The sequence below is a fragment of the Pan troglodytes genome, chromosome 2, assembly GCF_028858775.2.
Source record: "Pan troglodytes isolate AG18354 chromosome 2, NHGRI_mPanTro3-v2.0_pri, whole genome shotgun sequence".
NCBI lineage: Eukaryota > Metazoa > Chordata > Mammalia > Primates > Hominidae > Pan > Pan troglodytes.
In genome coordinates, this window is record NC_086015.1 from 70,285,266 (window position 1) to 70,311,046 (window position 25,781).

Here is a 25,781-nt window from a genome sequence, read left to right on the forward strand (position 1 = left end):
GCCTATCCTTTTATTTCCAAGACTTCTTTATTTTGTTTTATGTGTGTGTTTTTTTTAAACAGAATATAGATAGGTCTTTTAATGGGGAATAATTTACTTTCTTCATGTGTCATATAGTTTTTTCTTGCTTTCTTTGCTACATATTTTAACTTGCAGTTTCTTATATCTGGTTTTTGCTGGTTTGATCAATTTATTTTGGGTTTCTTTTTTAAAAAATGTCTTGTTACTTTGGAAATTCTACTGTATATTTCCATTCCGTTAATGGTGACCTTTTCTTTCCCTGTACTCAGAAATGTTTATATGCCATTATTTAAAAATAAAACATGTGACTTTCCCCACCAACTTGTCTTTGCTATAATAACTTCTGTCTCCTGCTTACATCCCTCCTCAGTAAGGTGATAACTTTGGAATATTTTCACTTTCCTCTTGTTCTGCTTTCTCCACACCCAGGCAAAAAGTTTTTTGTTTTTTTTGTTTTTTTTTGAGACAGAGTCTCGCTGTGTTGCCCAGGCTGGAGTGCAATGGCACGATCTTGGCTCGCTTCATCCCCCGCCTCCCAGGTCCAAGCAATTCTCCTGCCTCAGGCTCTTGAGTAGCTGGGATTACAGGTGCGCAACACCAAAAATTAGCCTGGCTAATTTTTGTATTTTTGGTACAGATGGGGTTTCACCATGTTGGCCAGGCTGGTCTCGAACTCCTGACCTCAGGTGATTCACCTGCCTCTGCCTCCCAAAGTGCTGAGATTACAGGCGTGAGCCACCACGGCCTGCCTCCAGCCAAGAGGCTTAGCATGCACCTACTCCTACTGTGTTTAGCCCTTCTTCCAATGCTTTGATATTCCTTTGACATTTTCATACTTTCAATTCAGTCCTTAGCAGATAATACTTTGCCGTACATCTGTTTTGTTTCAAGTATTCTTATTTAGAATTTATTACGTGTTGCCATAACAATTAATAGTACTCATTTAGATTGAATATATATAACTACCATATTTCATAAAACTAAAGCACTTTTTTTTTTTTTTGCATTTTAGCACCTCTGGAATTGAGATGTGCCTTACAACTGATGATTTTCTAGAATTAGACTTACAAGTGTAATTTGGCAGCACTTGGATTTTCTTTTTTTATTTTTGTTGAGATGAGGTCTCACTGTGTTTCCCAGGCTGGTCTTGAACTCCTGAACTCAAGCCATCCGCCTGCCTTGGCCTCCCAAAGTGCTAGGATTACAGGCATGAGCCGCTGTGCCCAGCCAGTGCTTGAACTTTATTATCTGTCTAGTGGAATAGATACAGATACACGAAACTGTGTATCTATAGAGAAAGCAGGTGCAGGCACAGACAGGGTTGACTTCTTGCTGCTCTTGTCTCTCCCGTCCTTCCCCAGAGGTCTCTAATTCATTTGTCTCTCAATCAGAGATCTTTCTCAGGTGTTTTTCTATATGACATATGTGGGTGGTGTATTTTCTGAGTATCCATACATACATTTTTTTTTCAGGACAAGTGACAGGTGTTGTGTTTGGGGTTTGCTACTTTTCTCTCAGTATTTTGCTAGAGCCATTGCTATGGCTTCCATTGTCGCGGGTGAGAAGTCTGTTGCCTCTAATTTTTTTTTCCCGAAGTACTATGTTCTACCTACCTGTAAGCTTGTAAAAATATTTTCTTATAGAGTCAGGAATTTAGTAGGATGTGTCAAGATCTGTGTGTAGAATAACATGAGCTCTTTTAATCGGCAGACCAAGGTCTTTCTTTGGCCCAAGCGAATATTCTTCTGCTTTATTACTGCCTCTCCTCCGTCTTTTCATCTTTCTTCAGCTGGTACTGCTGTTCATCTTATTAGATCTGTCCTCCAAGTCTCTTATCTTTTCTGTCGTCATTTCTATTTTGTTGCTTTGAGCTGTTTTTTCCATTTGACCTTCCAGACCACAAATTTGGATCTTCGTCATGAGCCATTCTTTCCTTCATTTAATCTACTATATTTTTTTTTGGAAAATCATGTTTTTAGATGTGGGAAAGCTTCTCTCTGCTGTAGTTAAATCTCCCCACTGTCCCTTAATTTTTCCGACTCATATTGGCCTTTCTCTCTCCAAGCAACTCTGTTTGATTTGGGGTTTATTCCCTCCATCTTGACCCCTGTCTTTCTGGATGCTCAGCCTCTTTATGTGTTGTTGTGTTTTCTTGGTCAGCTTATTAGGACCCAGGTCTGATTTTGGCCTCTAATGATTCAAGGAGATATAGATGTTCTGCCTTCCCTGTTCCCCACCCAAGGGTCATCAGATCTCTGTGGACCAGGCTTTTCTTAGAACCGTTAGTTTGTGGTCCTTGTTCTAGGGTTCAGAGAGGCTTGTCTCCAGATACTTGTCCAGAACCTAGAAAAACAAAAAACAAACAAACAAAAAGCACACACTCCAGTTCCCTCCTCTGTATTACAGAGAGTGCAAGTCTTCGCTTCCATTTAGCTGTCTGCAGGTCCCGGGGCTGTGTTCTATTGCAGCAGACAGATTGAAAATGGTAATGGAGGTAAAGGGAGGTGAGTTTGTGTCTGACTCTTTCTAGAATCCTTTTGGGCCTAGATTTTTTATGTTTTCATTCCCTTAACAGTTGTGGATCTTTTGTCTAGACTTAACAATAGTAGGTAAAACAGCCTTTGGCATGGAAACTAGAAGACCTATAGGAGTGATATATTATTCTCAACCTTTTGCTTCTTTCTCTCTGAGAAGATTGATGATACTTCCCTGTCTGTTGCAGTGTGATTTGATTTGTTGTGTCTCCCTGTCGCATAGTCAGACTTGATTTTGAGACTTAGCCAATGGAGTATGAGTGGATGTATATCAGTTCTGAACAGAAGCTTTGTTTGTTTCTTTGTTTTGTTTTGTTTTGAGACAGAGTCTTGCTCTGTCACCCAGGCTGGAGTGCAGTGGCATGATCTCGGCTCAGTGTGGCCTCCATCTCCCGGGTTCCAGTGACTCTTGTGCCTCAGCCTCCCGAGTAGCTGGGATTACAGATGTGTGCCACCATGCCTGGCTAATTTTTTGTATTCTTAGTAGAGACGAGATTTTGGTATGTTGGCCAGGCTGGTCTCGAACTTTTGGCCTTAACTGATCCACCGGCCTCAGCCTCCCAAAGTGCTAGGATTATAGGTGTGAATTACTGTGCCTGGCCCTGAGCGGAAGCTTTAGGAGGTGTAGCAGGTTTCTGTCATCCCTCTTGCTTCTGCCTTTTGACTTGAGAATAGCATGTCCCAAATGTGATCTTTTCTTCTGGATTGGATTCTGGGTAAGAAGACACTCAGGGCAAAAGCCACAGCTTTGAGGGCAGCCATAGCTAACCCAGAGCTAACATGTAATGTGACTGGGAAATACACGTGTGATGTATGCCACCGAGATTTGAGGGTTGTGTTGTTACTGCAGCAAAGCTAACTGATAAAATCTGGTTTAATTTCTTGTTTCTCCTTTTATTAGCTGATACTTATTTCTCCTACCAACTTTAAAAATCTGTATCAGATCCTACGTTCTATTTTCTATCTCTTCTGATTTATCTCTTAATTGGCTGATATAAATGAACTGTTGTAATTAGGGTCAAACACTGATTACTTGTGGTAGAGTGTTTACAAGTTATATAATAGGTTCCAACCTGTGTAACAACTGGGGAAAAAAACAGTAACTTGGGGGCAGTGTCTTGTGGCTGTTAATTGCCCATTTATTAAATGCCCTAAATTCTGCTCCAAATTATGGTTGTGAAGCATGGCTTTTCTTTAAATGTATAAAGCAGATTATTTGTAGATCTCAACATCTGGATGGTGGTGCTGTTTTCTATTATCATAAATAAGAAGTAATTGGGAAAGCATTTATGGAGTGACTTTACAGAGTTGGGAATTCCTGGGATGTGTATATGTGCATATTTATCTGGCCTGTTGGATTAACTGACGAATAAATGTAAAGAATGGGATTTATTTTTGTGTTTTATCCTTTTTGTATATAATTGATATTCACTTTTCTTTGGTCTTAGTATTCTGCTCTTAACACAGTGTTCTAACAAATATTGTAAATCAGCAGTAGATGAGTAGAAACAGTAATATTATTCCTTGGACCATGAGCCACAAGACCTGGGTTCTCCCCTAACTCTTTTAGCCTTATCCCCTCCCTTTTCTTCGTCCCTTTCTTTGCCTTTCCTCCATTCACTGATGTAAGAAATATGTATCGAGTGTCCTGTTAGGTGAGATGCTGGATGTGATGAGAAGTAAGCCAGACACCTCCCCTGCCTGCCTTATCAAGCTTACTGTCTTCTCTTCTGTTCCTCAGCCCCTTCTGTCTTCCGACCATACAGCAGTATAAATTGGTCCATGCTGCATTACTACTAAGCCTCCTGGTTGCCATCTTTTTTTAACAGGGCTGCTTTCAAAGGTGCTTTTAATACTGGATTGTTTTGGGAAAGTTGGTGGTGGTGGGGAGGGAGGGAGGGAGGAAGGAAGGAGAGTAGATGAGTAGGCAGGTGAGAAAGGAGGAAGCTATGGAGCTGTTCACAGGGCCTTAACCACCCAACAAGCTGCTTTTTATTAATGTTTTTCATGATTCTTTTCTAATTGTAATTTTGCATAAATGCACAGAGGATGTATCTATACAAATGATTTGAATATTAGATGAGAACCTTTCTTGTTCCTGGCTAGGTTTTAAAATTTTATTTTTTAGAATTTGGGAAGCCATCAATTAAAACATCTTTGGTACCAGAAAAATTGCTCAGAAATAGGGAAAGCCTGGATAAATAAGCATATGCCTTTGTTAACAAGGACATTTGATAGAATAATAAGTAAAATAAAATCTACCTTTTATTGTTGTGTTTCTTGACGCATTGGCCATTCATTTTTCCTCTCCCCTCTTTGTTGTCTCGGTAAAGAGATGCTAAAATGTGCTGCTGAAAGGGAAGGAAAGTTGGGGGTGGGAAAGACAATGGAACTGTACACAGTGATGTCATTCTCAGCTGCAAGAAAAAAATCTTAAGGCAACCGGATTATATTTGATAAAAGATTAAAGTTGCATGCAAATTCTAACTAAAAACATCTGTTTCCTGACCCTGTGCGAGTTCTAACGTTTTGATAGGAATTCTGGTTTTGGAATTTCTGAGTCTTAAGTTTACCTCCCTCAACTACTGCCTGGCTATTTTCTTAAAGGACTGAAGTCAGTACTGCTTAACATACTGGAAATGACTGTGAATAACCAAAAATGAACTTCTTGGATTGCTTCTTACATACAAGAAGTTTTCAGGTTTCATGAACAAGAATCATCCTGATTGCCGAGTGACAATTTTAAAAATTGTGGTGTGATACAGAGTTCATTCCAGGAAGCCAATGAAAATAAGTGGAACATAGGTATATGTGTGTATGTGTAGAATTAGTAATAGATTTTTAAAAACTTTTCAAGTGTTCCTGCTTTTATTAAGAACCTCAACTAGCAAAAATTGTTCCTTTTTAAAACTTTATTTTTAGGTGAGGTACAACTTGTATCTACTGTGACATCGTATTTTATATTTTGCTAAATCAGACATGTGTTGGAAAATCTTGATACCATAATTGCACTGTATCAGTAATGCTTACAGACTCCTGGAAATAGGATAAAATCTAAAAGCAAATATTGAACATTAGCTGGGGGATCAGTTTAAATTGAATTTTGCATTACAGTCACTCACTTCAACTGTGAAAGCCAGTGTAATTTTGTGATTTTCGTTTTGATTGATTTGTTAAACTTGATACCTAACAGCAGCAGATTTCTTTGTGTTCTGATATACCCAGATGTTCACACTGGGCATTTTCTAAGGATGACTGTACTGTGGAAATGTTAACGCTGGGTCTTAACCTACCATGTTAGTGTGAGGTATGTTGAGGAATATTTACAGTCTGTATGATACAGCTAGAATGTCCTACACATTAGAAATGATTGATTAAACAAAAGTTGTGTTTTATGAGGAAGAAAAATAGAAATAAGCCATCAATGAGGGACAGTTAAATATTATGAAATTCTCTGCATTAGAAAGAATGATAGATCTATTAATATATTAATCAACATGGAAATATCTAAGATATTGTTTAGGGGGAAAAAATCAAATTTTGGAACACATGCTAATGTTTAAAACAAACCACCAGAAATTAAAACTAAATGTGTTGAGATAAATCAGAAGATTTATTCCAAATTGTTAATGACAGTTAACTTTGGTTGAACTTCTGTATATTAATTTTAATAATGCAAATGTCATGCTTTACACATACACTTATTTTTTATTATGGAAAATTTCAGATGTACAGAAAGTAAACAGAGTTTATAATATAATGAACCATGCAGTACCCATCACCAACCTGCAAAAGCTATCAATATTCTGCCATTTTTATTTCATTTATGTCTATGCTCATTCTTCACCTTGACTACTATTATATTTTTTACAGTACATTTTTAGGTAAAATTCATATATATTGAAATGCACAAATTATATATGTACACTTTTGACAAATGTATAGTCGTGTAATCCCCATATCCTTATGATATTGAATATTTCCCTATTCCCAGAAAGTTCTCTCATCTTCAGTCCCATTCTGCCTGCCCAGGTTATTTTTGCCTTTTCTGGAATTTTATATGAATAGAATCATATAGTCTGCACTCTTTTTGTTTCTTCTTTTGCTCAGTAAAACCTGTGTAAGGGTTGTCCATGTTACAGCAATGTATCAATAATTTTTTTCATTGTATTACTAATATTCCTTTATATGAATACACCACAATTTGTTTAGCCCTTCTCTTATTGATGGACGTTAGCTGTTGTGATTAAAGCTGTTGTGACATTAATGTATAAATCTTTTTGTGGACATATATTGTCATTGCTCTTGGATAAATACCTAGGAGTAAAATTTCTCTTTCAAAAAACCACCTTTCAAAGTTTTACATTCCCACCAGCAAAGTATGAAAGTTGTGGTTGCTCCATATCCTTTCAGTTGTTTGGTTTTCTCAGTCTTTTGATTTCTGCCATTTTAGTGGATAACGGCACCTCATTGCGGTTTCTAAAAAAAAATTTTTAAATCGTGGTAAAATTGCCACTACCATAATCATAGTATTTGCCATTTTAAACATTTAAAGTGTAAGATTCAGTATCATTAATTACATTCACAGTGTTGTGTAACAGTCATTACTATCTATTCCTAAAACCTTTTTATCACTTCAGACAGAAAGGTTGTATCATTGAGTACAGAGCTTCCTGCTTTCCCCTTCCCCTAGCGAAACTACAGCTTCTAACGCAGTTCCCACACAAACTACAACTTCTAATGTAGCTTCTATCTCTATGAATTTGCCTATTCTAGATATTTCATATGATTATAATCATACATTAGTTCTTTTATGTCTGGCTTATTTTACCTGGCATGGTGTTTTCAGAGTTTATCCATATTGTGGCATGTATCAGAACTTTATTCCTTTTTATGGCTGAATAATACTCCATCCCGTTGTATGTATATACCATATTTTATTTATTCATTTATGTGTTAATGTACTTAGAATGTTCAGCTGTTGTGACTTATGCTGCAGGCTGGGATGCAAGTGTCTGTTTGAGTCTGTTTTCAGTTATTTTGGCTGTATACCCAGGAGCAAAATTGCTGGATCATAAGGTCATTCTGTGTTTAACTTTTTAAGGAACCATCAAATTGTTTTATCAGTGGATTTTATTCAGCATTTCCCTGATGACTAATGATGTTGAATCAGGTGCTTATGTTACTGATCTTCCTTTGTGAAGTGCTTCTTCAAGTCTTGTGCACATTTTAAAAATCAAGCTTTCTTTTTATTGTTGAGGTTTGAAAGTTCTTTTTATATTTTAAACGCAAGTCATTTGTTAAATACACATTTTGCAAATATTCCACTCTGTGGCTTGCCTTTTTATTAGGTTTATACCTAGAAATGGAATTGCTGGATTTTATGGTAATTCTACTACTTAAATTTTTTTGAAGAAGAGCCATACTGTTTTCAAGTGACTGCAGCCTTGCATATCCCTTGTTCACCAACAGTGAACAAGGGTTTCATTTTTTTCATATCCTTGCCAGCACTTGTTATTTTCTGTTTTTGTTGCTAGTAGCCCTTCTAAAGGGTGGGAGTTTGTATCTCATCATGGTTTTTATTTGCATTTCCCTAATGATAGTGATGATAAACATCTTTTTATATGCTTGTTGTCTATTTGTGTATCTTCTCTAGAATGATGTCTATTTAAATTCTTTGCTTTTTTAAAATCTGGTTGTTTTGTTGGATTCTTTATATATTCTGGATATTAACCCCTTATCAGATATATGATTTGCAAATATTTTCTCTTATTCCATAGGTTGTCTTTTTATGCTGTTAATTGCATTCATTGATGCACATATGTTTTTAATTTTGATGTAGTCCCATTTATTTCTTTTTGCTTTTGTTGCCTTGCTTTTTGTGTCATATCCAAGAAATCATTGCCAAATCTAATGTTGTGAAGAACTTCCCTGTGTTTTCTTCTGGGGGTTTTGTGGTTTTAGGTCTTATGTTTAGTTCTTTCATCCACTTTAATTTTTATATAGGGTATGAGGTAAGGGTCCAGGCTCATTCTTTTTCATCTGGACATCCATTTTTCCCAATATCGTTTGTTGAAAAGATTGTCCTTTCGCTGTTGAATGGTCTTGGCACCCTTGTCGAAGATTGTTTAACCATATATGTGAAGCCTTATTTCTGGGCTGTTTTATTTCACTGGTCTATATGTCTGTCTTGATGCCACTACAACACAGTTTTGTTCATTGTAGCTACTTTTGAAATCAGAAAGTATGAGACCTCCAGCTTTCATTGGGGTACCTTGAGGTCCATATGAATTTTGGTGGTGGATTTTGGATTTTTCTATTTGTGCAGAATATTCCATTGGGATTTTTCTTAACAGTACCTTTTGATGAGCAGAAGTTTTAAAATTTGATGTAAATTAATTTTTCTAAAGTTTTTTTTCTTTTGTGGTTATTGCGTCTTGCGGTCCCAGAAATTTCCTCCTATCCACGGATCACCCGTTCTCACATGTTTTCTTTTAAAAGCTTTATGGATTGAGCTTTTATCTTTAGGTTTGTGATCCAGCTCTCATTAATTTTTGTGTAGGGTTTTGAGGTTGGGGTCAAGGCTTATTTTTATGCTGTGGATATTCAGTTGTTTTAGTGCCATTTATTGAAAATATTGTTTATGAACACTCTCCTCTGTTTCATTGTTTATCCTTATGCCTTGTTACTCTGATCACTGTTTTGATTATAGTAGTTTTAGAGTAAATCTTGAAATCAAATATTGTCAATACTCCACCTTTATTACATCTTTCAGGATTGTTTTGGTTATTCCACATCCTTGGCATTTTTATGTAACTTTTTGAATCAGGTTTTAATAATATTGTAAATATAATTTTTTGTAAAAAAAAAGTCGTTTTTCATTTATTTGCTGCTACTGTTTAGAAATTCTGTTGGAGAGGGAAAGAATGTGTGTGTGTGTTGATTCCTTAAGATTCTCAGCAAAAACAATCATGTCATTTGTAAATGGGGACAGTTTTACTTCTTTTCAATCTTTGCTTTTTATTTCTTTTATATTTGTATTTGTTTTTCTTGCCTGATTGCATTGACTAGGACCTTCAACACAATGTTGAATAGAAGTGGTGAAAATAAACATCCTTACCTTATTCATGATCTTAAGGGGAAAGCGTTCAGTCTGTCACCATTAAGAATGATATTAGCCATACATTGTTGGAGGTATATTTTATCAGATTGAGGAAGTTCCCTTCCATTCTTATTTTGATGAGCATTTTTATCATAAGTCAGTGTCAAATATTTAAATACTTCTTAAAAACAGTGAAACTTGTTTCCAGGGCTTTAGAAGTATAGTGAATAACAGACTAATTTGACATTGCCATTATCTTCATTACAAAATAGTGTTATTTAACTGGCAGTCTAATATGTAAAGTGATACATTAGGAGCCACTTCCATCTACACAAAATTACTGTGATGATTCTGTAGAATGTGGAAAAAGAAAATCTAATCATTACCTTCAGTGATAGCATTTATGACTAATGTACTGAGTTGTGTTTGGAGATACTCCTAATGCCCCTGGCCTTGAAATCTGAAAGATTTACTTAACAGTCAAACTGTTCACACTCATCTCCTTTTCTCTGTTAGATTCTTTTACTCATGTGTTTATGTTTTCTTTGGAAAGATGCTTTAGGAATGTTAATATGTTTTTATTAACCTAAGGAGTAATTCACTTTCAATTTTCCTCCTTTTAGGTTATTTTCTTTTATTGGGTATATGCTCTTTTCTTTATGTACGGTGTAAATAAATGAACTGTAGTAGTTAAATTTTAAAAATCAGAATGTATTTAACTATTGGAATTCTTTCCTGCTATGTTTAATACTAGCAGACTAGCTTTGAATGGTTCTCACTTTTGTTGTTGTTTTTTTAAGAATAATTATCACTATGGGACAAGGAAATTTTAGGTCTTCAACTTCATTTGTCCTTGGTTACCCCTGGGGTTGAATTGGAAAAGGTTCAGAGTATTTAAAAGAATGGTTTTGTTGTCGGTGGGACAGTAGAATGGAAAACTCTAAACCACTAGAATTTGGAAATCATCATGCAAGAAAAAGGAGACCCTTCTGTGAATCGCTTGTAGATCTCTTGAAAATTGCAATGGGCCAGTCCTTGGATCCACTGTGCTATACATGGCAGGCCTACCAATTCCATGCTGTTCTTCAACTAGAGGTCTTGCACACGGTTTCTGTGTTTTTTAAATCTATTGCTAGAGAGTTCTGGGTTATTTCTGCCAATTTACAGCTTTTTAGATGGCCTTTCTTGGTCCTTAGGCTTCCTAGATCACCCGTGGTGGCATTATGTTCATTGCAGCTTACAGTCAAGTCTTACTTATTTTTAAAAAATATATTGGTATTGTAATGTAATTTTTTTTATTGAAAATAGAACGTTAGGGCTAAATGATACCTTAGAAATAATATCTTCATATCTCTTCAGTTGTATTCTGAATCACTTTGCTGTTTATTGAAGGACCATTAGGTTACATTTATTTTAAGATTACAGGGATAGAAGCATTGATTGGCTTCAAAGATAATTCTAGTCCTACACTTTGTGATAGGTGAAGTGTGCTCATAATGTAATTTTGTTCTTTATTTCATTAGTGATGCCTAACATGCCCTTCCTGTTTACCACACCCAGATTTCATTTTATCCCTATTTCACCTGGAATCCTCACATGCACTCTTGTATAGAATTATTGCTCTGTTTATTACTAAATGGAATCCATGTTGAATTTTAGCAGGTTTTTTGCCCCTCCATCTGTGTCTTTGATAGTAGCTGGGTTTACTGCCGCTCACTTATTAGTGCCCTGGGTCTTAACAACCTTATTCAAACAAAACATCTTAAATGGAGGCATTAAACAGGTCACAACAGTGAGCCATTTTGTAACTTTAGGTGCAATAAAATGGGTATGTTGTGTTTTGGAATATAAGAGCTCTGAGTGCAGCTATTCATTTTCTTCATCTATAAAACATTTTAGAATAACAGCCTACATCTGTTTGGGGGTATAAAATTCCACGTTTTGAAGAAACAATCACTGTTATGTAACTTCAAGCCAGACGCGGGGAGGGAGCTAGCTTTCTGACGGGCCCACGTTCTGTAGACGTTGGGAAAAGTGTTTGTTTTAGCTATGGAGCTGTATTTGCTGGCAGCCCATCTTTCACATGTGTGGAACACATTTTCATTATTGTTTGTTCATATTGTAAATGACAACATGTGTGTGATACAATTTTGACTTGAAGAATATTTGAAAAATTTTCACACAGGAATTTATGAGGGCTATTTCACTACTAGAAGTCAGAAGCAAATTTAATTATTTAGGCATTTATAGCATATTTAATTACTTTAGACTGTCAATCTTGTTTTAGAGAGTAAAGCTGGGGTTTACTGTCAGCTCCCTTTTTAAAATAAATACCCAGTGGAATAGTATGGCCATTCCAAATGTGTGATTTTAAAATTATTTCTTTAAACTGAAGGAGCAGCTCAATGAATAACTTTCATTAAAGGAAATGGGCAAAATGTTTAATGATAGAATTCAAAATCTAAAGTATTAAGTACCAAGTAAGAGCAGATAACATTCAGTGCAATTTGTAGGTGATTTTAATTGAGAAGTGAATGATGCCAATGTGGATTGTTAGAGTAAATTTTAAATCTTTTTTCATCTTATGAAATATTTACCTTCTTACTAATCCATAATCATACTGTCAGTCTTTTGGGGCATATTTTATTACATATTATAAAGTTTAAAAAATTTAGAAAAGCTTTTAGAAACCTATTACACAGTCAAGTTATTGTTTTGATAATTAATTGGAAATATAATGCTTGAGTTTCAGAATGGATAGTGTCAGATGCTTTTATGTTTTTGTGACAATAAAAAACTGTATTTAACTACTGTTATGGAACTTCGACATTCGGGGGGGCTGGCTGCCTGTTTATGATGATAACAAACTTCCCTGAGATTCTAGCTTGTCAAATTAGTCCAGGCTATTGACATTGATCTTTTTTTCTCATTGACATTTCCTTCCTGAATGGTAGACAGATTTTCTTTCTATGGTCACTGTCTGTCAAACTTGGGGCCATCATTTGCTGTAGCTGAGTAAGACAGATGATGCTAATCTTTAAATTTCTGATTAAATATAAATATTTAGGAAATAACAATACCAGGCCAAGGTGGGCGGATCACTTGAGGTCAGGAGTTCGAGACCAGCCTGGCTAACATGGTAAAACCCCGTCTCTACTAAAAATACAAAAATTAGCCAGGCGTGGTGGCACATGCCTGTAATCCCAGCTACTCGGGAGGCTGAGACAGGAGAATTGCTTGAGCCCAGGAGATGGAGGTTGCAGTGAGCTGAGATCGTGCCACTGCACTCCAGCCTGACCGACAAAGCAAGACTCTGTCTCAAAAAAAAAAAAAAAAAAAAAGACAGAACAATGCCCTCAATTCACGTGAAGGTAAATACCCATTAATTCCTCTGAAACTGGGACATTTACACCCACACCCACCCACCCACATGTAGTGATAATGATAATGTTCAAAGTCCACGTTTACTTTTCCCTTGCAGCTGGGCTGCCTGTGCAATGCCAGTACTGGGCCCGTGGCGTGTGCGTGTTCGTGGGCATCACCACCACCAGCACTGGTCCCCTGGGCTGTGACTGGACATTACTTCAGCTGCTGGGTGGGGTCCACTGGTGTTAAGACATTTTTATCTTAGGAAATATGACATGGGTGTCTTAAGTTTGAATTTCAGAAAATTAATAACAGATTGTACTGTGGGTGAATTTATATGCAGATAATTTAGATGTCTCCTGGGTATAGTAGTAGTTAGATAAGACTCTAGAGTCAGATTATCTGGGCTTCTTACCTCCTAACTGCCTTTAGGCGTTACACAGCGTCTTTGAACCTCAGTCTCATCAACTATAAAATGAAGGAAGTAATACTCCCTAACTGTCTCAGCATGTGTTGTGAGGATTCAGTGAAATAAAGCTTACAAAGTGCATATTTGCAGAGTACCTGGCACATGAGAAGTGTTGGTAGTTCTAGCCCTTACTGTTAGACAGCTCATCGTAAATACCTAACTCTAAGTGTGGTGATTCTCTTGACCACTCATACTTCATTACTACGCATGACTCCCCTCCCTAGCTGTGCCTGGGACGTGATCAGTGCTCAGACCCACATCCCCCTGTGTTTTGTTAGAACCTCTCCACTCCCCTAGCATTGACTGACTTGGTGATCCTTCCTTGAAGGGTGCGAGCTTCCCACTGGCTGCTCTGTTCCTGGAGTCCTGTTTCTCAAGTTTGACTCTTGCAAGTAGCTCTGTCTGCTTCCTCTTTCTTCCTTGCCTCTTTTTTCCCTCCACTTGCCCTTGCCCTCTCTCCAGTCTCCTCCCTCCTCTTTTCTCCCTCTCCTTTCCTTCTCTGCCCCGTCTTCTGTCTTCTGTCCTCCTCCTCTCTGCCCCCCTACCCTCTACCTCCCTGCTTTCTTTCCCCTCCTTCCTGCTTCCTTTTTTACCCATCTCTTTTCCTCTCTCCACTTTCTTTCCTTTTCTTCCACTCCTTTCTCTCTCCCCTTCTCTTCCTGCTCCCTCTTTCTGCTCTGTTGTCTCCCCATTCCCCTAACACTTCTCTCCCACCACCCCTTACCTTCCTTCTCTCTCCTCTGTGTTTCTCCTTTAAATCCTAACACTGCCTGCTAAGGAGTAGACAGCCTTGGCTCTTAAGCACAGAAATGTCACGTCCTAAAGTGTTTTTATTATGCTGGGAAATATTTATTTTGTCATTTCAGTAGCCAGACTATTGTGCTTCTGTTTCCATTTCAAAGGGGATTCACAACATCATTTTATGTCCCTTGGGCTCAAAAACTCAGAAGATCACCAGGCTCAGTGGCTCACGCCTGTAATCCCAGCACTTTTGGAGGCCAAGTCAGGTGGATTGCTTGAGCCCTCAAGTTTGAGACCAACCTGGGCAACATGGTGAAACCCCATCTCTAAAGAAAATATACAAAAATTAGCTGGGTGTGGTGGCGTGTGCCTGTAGTCCCAGCTACTCTGATGGCTGAGGTGGGAAAATCTCGTGAGCCTGGGAGGTCGAGGGTGGTGATCTGTCAGCCTGAGTGACAGAGCGAGACTTCCTCCCAACAAAAAATGAAAATCTACAGGCCACAGTTTAACTCTTTTTCTAAACATTATGTCTACTATAACTGTGAATTTGTTTGATATTAGCTTTGTTATAAAGTTGAAATAATATTTATAGGCTCGTATAGTCATACAGGCAAACTTGGCTCTTTTTTGCCTAATTTATTTGATTTTTTTTTTCTCTCTCTTCAGATTCCTTTTTCTTTGGTCCAGTTTCCCTTATGGGAGTCCTTAAAAGTAAGTTTCTCAATCTTCACATAAAATTTATCTCTAATTATAACATACCTAATAGTTTGAGTGTGGAAGAGTAGAACATAATGTTGACTAGAAGTTCAGCAACTCAAACCTATTAGCAGTTGAAAATATATTTTATGTGTGATTTACATGCCATTTCAGCCTTTTAAACTTGTTCAGGTGGCTGTGCTCCTAGGAAATAGGCATAGCAGGTGGCACTGAAATCCACAGATAATAAGAAAAAACTTAGTTTTACTTTTTTCCATATTGCCATTCTTTCTCCACCGTTAAATTTCATTTTGCTGTGTGCGTGTGTGTGTGTGTGTGTGTGTGTGTGTGTTTAGAAGTTAAAGACTAACAGTGAGGGAAAATGGAAGAGGAAAAATGCAAATCCTTGAATACTTGAAGACTGAGAAGGACCAGCTCCCCTAGCACCCTGTGTAAGGACCACTTGGATGGGGAGCAGCAGGGTCTTAGGGCTCTGACTGTCCCTTCCATCTTGGTTGCTCACTCCAGCCAGGACTAGGAGCCTCCAGAGGGAAGGAGCAGAGTGTGGTGAGTTGTCAGACAACCTTGGGGAAGGTCAGTGAGCTATTTAAAAAAAAACAACAACATGTTTTAACCATTAAGGACATGGACATGGGCAAATATTTCATGATGAAAACATCAAAAGCAATTGCAACAAAAGCCAAAATTGACAAATGGGATCTAATTAAACTAAAGAGCTTCTGCACAGCAAAAGAAACTATCATCAGAGCGTTCAGACTACCTACAGAACGGGAGGAAATTTTTGCAACCTATTCATCTGACAAAGGTCTAATATCCAGAGTCCACAAGGAACTGAAATGAATTTACAAGAAAAAAACAAAGAATCCCATTAAAAAGTGAGCAAAGGACATGAACAGACACTTCTCAAGAGAAGACTTTCATGCAGGCAACAAACATGAGAAAAAGCTCAACATCACTGATTATTAGAGAAATGCAAATCAAAACCACAATGAGATACCATCTCACACCAGTCACAATGGCGATTATTAAAAAGTCAAGAAACAACAGATGCTGGTGAGGCTTTGGAGAAAAAGGAACGCTTTTACACTGTTGGTGGGAATGTAAGTTAGTTCAACCATTGTGGAAGACAGTGTGGCGATTTCTCAAAGACGTAGAACCAGAAATACCATTTGACCCAGCAATCCCATTAACTGGGTGTATACCCAAAGGAATATAAATCATTCTGTTATAAAGATACATACATACGTATATTCATTGCAGCACTATTTATAATAGCAAAGACATGGAATCAACCCAAATGCCCACCAGTGATAGACTGCATAAAGAAAATGTGGTACATACACACCACGGAATACTATGCAGCCATAAAAAGGAAATGAGATTATGTTCTTTGTAGGGACATGGATGGAGCTGGAAGCCATTATCCTCAGCAAACTAATGCAGGAACAGAAAAGCAAACACTGCATGTTCTCACTTATAAGTGGGAGCTGAGCAAGGAGAATACATGGACACAGAAGAACAACACACAATGACTGGGGCCTGTTGTGGGGTGCAGGGGGAAGGAGAGCATCAGGAAAAATAGCTAACACATGCTGGGCTTAATACTTAGCTGATGGGTTGATACATGCAACAAACCACCATGGGTCACATTTACCTGTGTAACAAACTTGCACATCCTGCACACATACCCTGGAACTTCAACAACAACAACAACAGCAAAAGACATTTTAAAAAGCCTACATTCAAAACATGCAGAGATGTTACATTGGTTTTTCACTTTCTGGTGCAGTGATACTGAAAACTGTGGGCCATGATATAAATTGTGTGGGTCTTTGTCAGCATTTTAAAGACCATAATCAAGAAGAATATAGTAGAGGGCATCTTACGTGGTAAGAGTAAGTCTTATTTTGTAAGACCTCAATGTTACGCATGCATGCACACACATATGTATCTAGGTTGCAATGTAAAATGTATTTCTCGCTGTGGATAATGGTCCAAAAACTTTGAAAGCCCTTGTTCTAGTGAAAATGGTTCATAAATGACCAGGCTATAAAATAATCTAGGTAGGCATTAGCTAATACAAAAATAAAGGAGTTACTCTCATAATTTTATAGATTGACTAGTCCTGGAGTGCTCATACGAAATGCATTTTGAAGAGTATCATAAAAATTATTTGTACTCGGAAATAAATTGTTGAGGTATATACTAAAGTATACTAAATTGAGAAAAAACATTACTCATTAACAAAGTAAATTATGAGATGTTAAGTATCGAGAAGTATTTCTTATAAGTGATCTGATTTTAAGGAGTAGTATTGCTCATTTAATATAGTTTTTTGGCTATTTTGTTGTTTTGTTTGTTTGTTTTACCATTTCCTATGTGGTGCGTGGTGAAAATAGAGTTCTCTGGCAGTGTTTCAGGGCATGATGTAACAGCTATCCAATGAGAAGGTCACATTCCATTCGTATAACAGCTCTCCTTTTTAGTGTGTGACAAAAGAACAATGAAGCCAACAGCTGTCCAGCAAACAAGACTTACTTTATTAATGTCTCAATAACCAGCATTCACACAGTTTCTGCACACTCTAACATCCTTATGCCCTAATTCTGCAAAGGAATGTTTTGAGGCCTGAAGAAGGAAAAAGCATAGTGTTTATTTCTTTTCAATATGAAGGACATTTGTAGAATTCTAGCTAGTTAAGAAATGTCCAGAATTTTTCAGAGTAATCATAGATGACAATGCTAAGATTTAAAAATTCTCTTTGAGCAAATGTTAAGATGCTGCCATTTTTTTTTCTGTCAAGTCAGGTTTCTTGAGGAACGCTTTACATATGATAAAATTCACCCTTTATACCTGTACATTTTTGTGAGTTTCAATAAATGTTTATAACCACCACCAAATTTCCATCAACCCAGAAAGTTCCCTCATGCCGTCAGTGCCCTTTCTGTACCCACAGCCCCTGTGAGCCACTGTTCTGTAGTCTTCTCTTTTCCAGAACATCATAGAAATAGATACAGGGTACTATTATACCATCTTGTGCTTTGCTTTTTTTTACTTAATGTAATATTTTTGAGGTGCTTTCCTGTTGTTGCTTGTACCAGTAGTTTGTTTTATTACTTTGTAGTATTCCATATGTGTATGGATATGCTACAATTTATTCACTAGTTTATATACATTTGAGTTGTTTTCCAGTTTTTGATGATTATAAATAAAGCTGTCGTAAGTATTTGCATATAGTATTGGTATGGATGTAGGTTTTTACTTCTCTAGGGTAAGAGGCCAGGAGTAGCATCCCTGGGTCATACAGAAGGTGTATGTTTAATTTTATAAGAAACAAACTGTCAAGGTGTTTTCCAAAGTGGCTGTACCAGTTTGCATTCCCACCAACAGTGTATGAGAGTTCTAGTTGCTCTACATCCATGTCATTTCTTGTTACTATTAGGTTAAATTTTTTTTCCAGCCATTCTAGTACTTGTGAATTGGTATCTCATTGGGGTTTTAATTTCTAGTTCCCTCATGACTAAATAATGTTGAGCATCTTTTCATACAATACTGTTTTTTAAACATCTGAACGTACAATCACAGTGCTTTTGTAGAAGTAGACAGTTTTTGGAACTTTTTTTTGTGTGTGTTTACAATTTTATCTATTTAAACTTGAGTTTGCAGCTATAGAAGGAGATTGTATTATATGAAAGGATTTCTCCACTGTGTTTATTTGTGTTTATGTGGGAATACCATTCAGGAAAATTTTTCTTAGCCAAGACTAGCAGATTGCATCACATGGTACTGCAGGGAGTAAGGGGCTGGAGGTGGTGGTGGCCACTGTTACCTTAAATTCAACTCTGTCTAAAAGTCATCATCTTTCTTGTAAAATCATGTCTTCTTGCTGTCTCCCATTTCTGTTAATCAGTATTCTCCTGGCCACCTGGTCTCAAGTCTCAGATTAAAATTTGATTCCCTTCTTGCTCTTTCTCTATATCACATTACTCAACAAATTTTGTTGACTTCACTGTTGGGAATTTGTGGCCACATTTCACCGGATTCATAGTACCTTATGTTTTCCCACATCCTAGTAGGTTCTCTTCTCATCCATTCTACATTTTGGATGTGTCTGATCTTTTTAAACTTCTCCTTCAGTAACACTTAGGTTCTCAGGAACATATAACTTTCTAAAACTCTAAAACATGAAGTTCTTGGCATTCAAGTTTCTCAACACCCTGTCCTTGACTGGTTTTTTCAGCTTCTGCCCTATACTCTGTATGTGTGTGTGTGTGTGTGTGTGTTTGTGTGTGCACGCGCGCGTGTGTGCACACCCACACGCACACACAAAATTCTTCCCCTCCAGCCAGAATAGCCTCCTTACTGCCTCTAAATATGTTCTCCCCTTCCCTGTTCTCTGACTCCTTTCTGAAGTATGCTTCCAAGGATCCAAAAGTGATGCATCACTCAAATCTCAATTCAGTGTTTGATCTCCTGCTTGAAGTCTTCTAATGAAGGCCTTGAAGAATTGCCCTTACCACAGATTTGTCTGTGTCACTGACTCGTATTTAATCACCCACCATATTGTGTTTAAAACATCTTATAGTGTTCAGATAAGGCCTTAACCCCTTCAATTTACAAGTAAATGATACCTGCTGTCATTGCAGCTCTGGTGCCTGTCTACTCTGAGCTGGATATGGTTGCATTTCACAAGAATGCAAAGATGAATAAGAAATGGCTTAATGCCCTTGAGGAGCTGAGAGTCCGTCAGAGTGGCACCCAACTCGCTGATAACTTAAATGTAATGTGTCTCTTATTGCAGAATACTTGCTCCCCAAATCCTGTTACTGTGCTACATCATTTCCTTTGTTTTTCTTTTCTTTATTATACATATGCTTACAAAAGCATGTTTTAGATGAAAGAGGACAAGACACCATAAAGAGATGGGGAAGCAAAAGCAGTAGATTATCATATCCAAAGTCTTAGAGAAGATAATTTTCCTTGAAGATTTATATTTACTTTGGAACTTTCTGGCAGCCCAACAAGAAGAGAAGCATGATAGATTTCATGGTTTTTATTATCTGACAAAGACCTGTAGCTTGCTATTCTATCTTATCCTTTGACTTTGGATACCATCTTTATACCAACTTGCATGTTTATAGCTCCATGGCAAGCCCCTTCCTCTGAGTGGCAGCCTCGGATCACCAGCTGCCTAGTTGACATCCTCACTCAGGATGTCTCTGAGTGGCTAGGTCAGAACAGAACTGTCAGTTTTTATTTGTCTTCTTCCCAATCTGTTCCTTCCTAGTTGGTCCACTTCTCAGTAAATAGCAAAGTTGTCTTATGCTTGCTCAAATAGAAACTTAAGAATGATTCCAGAGTTGTATTCTTTTATCCCTCATCATCTAGCCCATCAACAAGTTCACTGTTCTAGTTCAAGCCTCTAACACCCCTTGTTTGAATTGCTACACTGGCCTCTCCAGTGGTCTCCCTCATTTCACTCAGGCTTTCCCAAAATATCTTCTTCACACAGCAGCCAGAGTGATCTTTTAAAGAAATGAATTAGGTCAGGCACAGTGGCTCATGCCTGTAATCCCAGCACTTTGAGAGGCTTAGGCTGGAAGATCACCTGAGCTCAGGAGTTTGAGACCAGCCTGGGCAACATAGACTCCATCTCTACAAAAATTAAAAAAAAAAATTATCTGGGATTGGTGGTGCATACCTGTAGTCCCAACTGTGTGGGAGGCTGAGGTGGGAGACTTACTTGAGCTCACAACCTGGGCGACAGAGTGAGACCCTGTCTCTTAAAAAAATAAGAAAAAGAAATTAGACCATACTATTCCTTGCTAAAACCTGTCAGTGTCATCTCGTTAAAAGAAAAATAAACCCAGAGCTTAAGCTCTGGCTGGCAAGGCACTGTGTAATCTGGCCTCTGTCTGCCTCAGCCTTATCCTGTGCCACTCATCCGCTGTGCCCAGCCACGTTGCGCTGACTGTGCTGCTGCCTAGCGCCTCCCCTCGTTTTTTGTTTTTTGTTTTTTTTTTTTGAGATGTACCAAGGCCTTTACATTTGTAGATCTCCCTGCTAGAAATATTCTTTCTTCCTTCATTCTATATACATCATTTTTTATGTGTGATAATTTTTTTAATTTTGAGTTTTTTCATATTTTTGAAAATTGACAAATAATATCTGTATATTTAAGGTGTGCAGCATGATGTTTTGAAATATATAAATAGTGTATATGTCATTACTGAGTGTCTATTATATGCCAGGCATTTTCCAGGGTCTGGGGATACAGTGATGAAGAGGACTGACACAACTGACCCCATGGAGCATTCATTCCAGCTCTTTCCCTAGGCCTCTCTCCATCCCCCTTCCCCATACCTCTCTCATGTCTCCTCTTTCCCCATTACTCAGGCCTTAGATCACATGTCACCCCAGAGAGACGTTCCCAGTCTACCCCTCTCCAAAGTAGGACTTTCCCCTCCTCCCTCCTCCGTAATCATAACACCTATTTATTTCCTTACTGGTATTTTAATAACTTAGTTTATTTAGTTATGCACTTACATCATTGGAATGATTATTCACGACATCAGTGGTGTGATGAGCAGACACTGTGTGCCAGGCTCTGGGTTAAGCACGATGCATTTGTTACTGTCTTCTTCACACCACAGACAACCCAGAGAGGTGGGCCTTGTTGTTATCCCCACCTTAAAACCAGGGAAGCAGGGCTCAATAAGGTTGTCTTTCACCTAGTTGCCTGAGCACCTTTTACTGTGTGCTGCGTAGCAGACAGGTGACTCAGGTTACCAGGTGATTTTTTAGTGATGATAACAGCCATAATAAAAGCAAGAACAGCCAACATTTTTCAAAGCTACATTGTGCCAGGCACTGTAGTAACACTTCCCACACATCTCCTGTTCATCTTCATGACAGTCCTGTGAAGTAGGTGCTGGCCTGCTCTTTGTTCTGTAGATGTGAAAATGGAAGGAGAGTTTGAACGCCTTGCCCAAGGCCATGGGAGTACTAAGGAGTACAGCCAGGATTTGAACTCAGGTTCAGATCTAACTCCAGACTTGATATTCTTAATCACGTTGCATGTAATTATGCACACCACACATGATGTGTTTCATAACGTTTTTGTATTTTCGTATACTCAAAAGTTGATAAAAAGTTGAGGTCATATTTAGTCAGCTCATTGAAGGCATTTCTGTAAATTGCATTGATTCCTTAATGATGACATGTAGCTTAGGGAAAGCCTGGCCAGCATATTTCTTAGACCACCTCTCCCCAGTATCCGTTGAATCTGCTGAGCTTGGGCAAGGATTAAACTGTGCTCACTTGAGTCAGTTCTCAGAGACCAACCCTGGAGAGCACAGATAAGTTCACAGTTAATGAGTTCAGCCAGAACCGCATTTTCCACGTGCTTGTGTTTAACTCCCCACAGGACGGTGCTTACTGGAGGAAGAAACTATGTCTTCTGTTTATTCTTTATGGTTCTGTCTTTTACACAGCAGGTGTTTATGTAACTATTTGCTAATTGTTTGAAGGTTAGCATTCTTTTTCAAGTTGAATGCAAAGTTGGATAACTGTATCTACATTAACTGTTTTATTTATACATTCTTTTAAAGGTATGTTCACAGCTATAAAAGAGTTTTCCCTTTTTAACCATACAGATCTTTTCTTATCAAGCTTTAAGTCAAAAGTAAGCTTATTATGAAAGGATATGATAAAATTTCCTGTGAGAATGCATTTTTTTTCTATTTTCTTAGTGTGAGACATCAGTTTATATTGCAGTGTGGAGAACTGTTAAGAATACTGTCAGGTCCGAGTGGTTTTGCTTACAGCTACAGGGTGTTACAAAGCAATAGCTAGATGAGATGTAATCTTTAAGCTAAGCAGTATTTAAAGCAAAATGAAAATAAAATCAGTTTGGTTTTGTAAGACAGCAACATTATGCTAATACTTTTCTAAGATGAAATCATAGCTTTGTCATAGAAATCAGGGACCAATGCATTACCACTTCACTTATATCAATAGTTCAATGTATATAATAATTACTTAGATCTCTCTTTTATGTTTTATAAGTATTTTAAACGTGCAGTACTACATAAAAGCTATGTTTTCAAGTTTAAGAATAAATAGCATTTTTTCTTGTTGATTCTTGTTTTAATAGTAGTTAAAATGTCTACCACCACCCTACCCACAACAAATTTCTCTGATACTTTTAGTAATATAAACAAGAATTAGAAGATGCTCAGTGCTCAGGGTCTGCAGTTATACCATTTCATGAGACTGGGAGAATCTGGTGTCGGGGAGGAACCCAGTGGGAGGGGATTGAATTATGCGGGCAGATCTCTCCAGCACTGTTCTCATGACAGTGAATGAGTCTCACAAGATCTGATAGCTTTAAAAAACAAGAGTTTGCCTGCTCAAGGTCTCTCTCTGCCTGCCGCCATCCACATAAGATGTGACTTGCTCCTCCTTGCCTTCTGCCATAATTGTGAGGCCTCCCCAGCCATATGAAACTGTAAGTCCACTTAAACCTCTTTCTTTTGTACATTGCCCAGTCTTGAGTATGTCTTCATCAGCGATGTGAAGATGGACTAATACAACTAATAAGAACCACAAATAGAAAGCTCATAGAACCCCCAGTCAGAATAAATATCCCCCCACATATCTAAAATCTAGCCCAGTCATATCCAAAAATATCACTGTATAAACTCTAAAACCTAAATATTACTAAGCAAACCCAGCATTTTAGTCCGTCTTGCTTTTGCTTAAGAATAATCAATGTCTTTGCCTGTAATTACCAGCACAATCATTAGTTCAAGATTTTCTTATAAATTCTTAATATCTTTACCGACTTATCTAGAATGCAAATATCTAAATATCTCAACCAGCCAACATATATTATTGCCCAAAACAAGGTACACATCAACGCATATAAAATTGATGCTGCTTGCACATCCCAGAACAGTTTCAGTCTAGCTGCCTTTATAACCCAAATCAGCCTGTATACCATAAGGGATTCCTAATTATCAGTTAGGTATATCCATTTTTAATTATGAAAAGTAGTGCTATGTGAAAAATTCATTTTAGCCTTTTAGCCACTAGCTCGTATTGCAAGAGCTATGGTGTGGCGGAATGAAAGCCGAATTGTGGTTCCCAGTTATGTTTGATACTGTTTTCAGTTTCAGAACTTGCTATTAGAAATCTCTTTTGTAGACATAGTAGTATGTGAGTACTTCACAGAGAGATGGTTCATCTGATTGAATGATAAAATTATAGGCAGCTGTTGCTTTGTTTTTAAAAATATATGTGCAAAAGCTACACAATAGCTTGATCAACTACAGTATGGAAAGTATGTGCACGAAAATCATTGTCTCCTGTCTTTAATCTGTTATAAACTTCTGGTGGTAAACTCACAGCAGTGAGACCTACCCAAAGGATGATATCAAGAGCAAGCCTAGGTTTGAAAAAACTAAGCATTATCCTTTCCATTATCTTAAATTTAGTCATCTGATGTTACTAATTTGGAATTGAGTAGATGATTCTGTGCACATACTTATTTTACTACGTGCATAAAAAGCATGTAGTAAAATATCATCATCTTGTAAGGTTGGAAGCCATATAACTGCTTTTGAATAGAGCAGCTAAAGAAGTCCCAAGTTGTAAGTATTTGTTCACTGGAGCCAAAACAGTTATTTTCAGTGTGTTATTCATAAGACAGTAGTGCTTATTTGGGTGGGTCTTTTAAAAGTGAAAAACAAAGCCTTCTCTTCAGGCTATACTTTAAATAGAAGACACTTTGTCTGGGGTTGGACTCCCAGCCACTTCATAGTATTGTGCCTGGTGTTTGCTTTCTGGCCTATGACTACTGGTGCTAATAGCTATTATCTTGGGGTGGGGGTCGGGGAGCCAAACTACTTCATGCTATTCTTCCTCTGATAGGCCTTTAGCATTAAGTGAAGAATCACTTGGGAAATTACAACCTGATTGTTTTTGTAGTGGTATCACTGAGTATCCTAATGAATAATACAAATACTGTTAATGTAAAAAGTCAAGCTGATGTTTAAAAATTGCTTACTTTTAAACAATAGTTATTATGGTGAAACTCAACTAGGGTCTGTAGCTTAGTTAATCGTGTTGTACCAATCTCAGTCTTGTGCTTTGATCATTATACTATGGAAGCTGGGTGAAGGATATGTGGGAACTTTATTATTATTATTTTTTGAGTTAGGGTCTTGCTCTGTCACCCAGGCTGGATTGCAGTGGTGTGATCGCTGATAACTGCAGCTTCAACCTCCCAGGCTCAAGCAATCCTGCTGCCTCAGCCTCCCTAGTAGCTGGGACTCAGGGGTGTGCCAACACGTCTGGCTAATTTTTAAATTTTTTTGTAGAGACAGGGTCTCCCTGTGTTGCTCAGGCTGGTCTCAAACTCCTGGGCTCAAGTGATCCTCCCACCTCAGACTCCAGCAAGTGCTGGGATTATAGGCACGAGCCGCTGCACTCGGTGGAATGTTCCTATTTTTGTAACTCTTCTGCAAATCTAAAATTATTTCAAAATAAGTGTCATACAACCTATTAGACATGGTTTCTAATCAACCTGTATTAAGGAAGCTTTACTTAAGAAAAATTACTGAAGTGAAACTAAGAACATTTTTGACTTCTGTTCTCATTACTTAAACTTGTTATTTCTCATTAATGTAACCATAGATTCATGTGAAAATTTCATTTATACTGTAATTCCAGCTACTTGGGAGGCTGGGGTGGGAGGATCACTTGAGATCAGGAGTTTGAGACTACCCTGGGCAAACATAGCAAGATGCTGCCTCAAAAAAATAAAATA

At 37.7% G+C, this 25,781-nt stretch overlaps 1 protein-coding gene across 9 annotated transcripts in view; it reads left to right on the forward strand.

Moving 5' to 3' along the window:
- Positions 1–25,781, forward strand: part of SLC25A26 (solute carrier family 25 member 26) — a 189,934-nt gene that overhangs the window by 142,480 nt on the left and 21,673 nt on the right. For 8 of the 9 annotated variants that reach the window (XR_010155635.1, XR_010155636.1, XR_010155637.1 and 5 more), the window contains one exon: positions 14,900–14,944. The exons of the other annotated variant lie outside the window; for it this stretch is intronic. Coding sequence is in view for 5 of the 8 variants with exons in the window: in XM_054680770.1 (XP_054536745.1) it covers positions 14,900–14,944 (45 nt within the window). In the remaining 3 variants the exon portion in view is untranslated. The remainder of the gene's footprint in view (positions 1–14,899; positions 14,945–25,781) is intronic. 9 annotated transcript variants of the gene reach the window in all.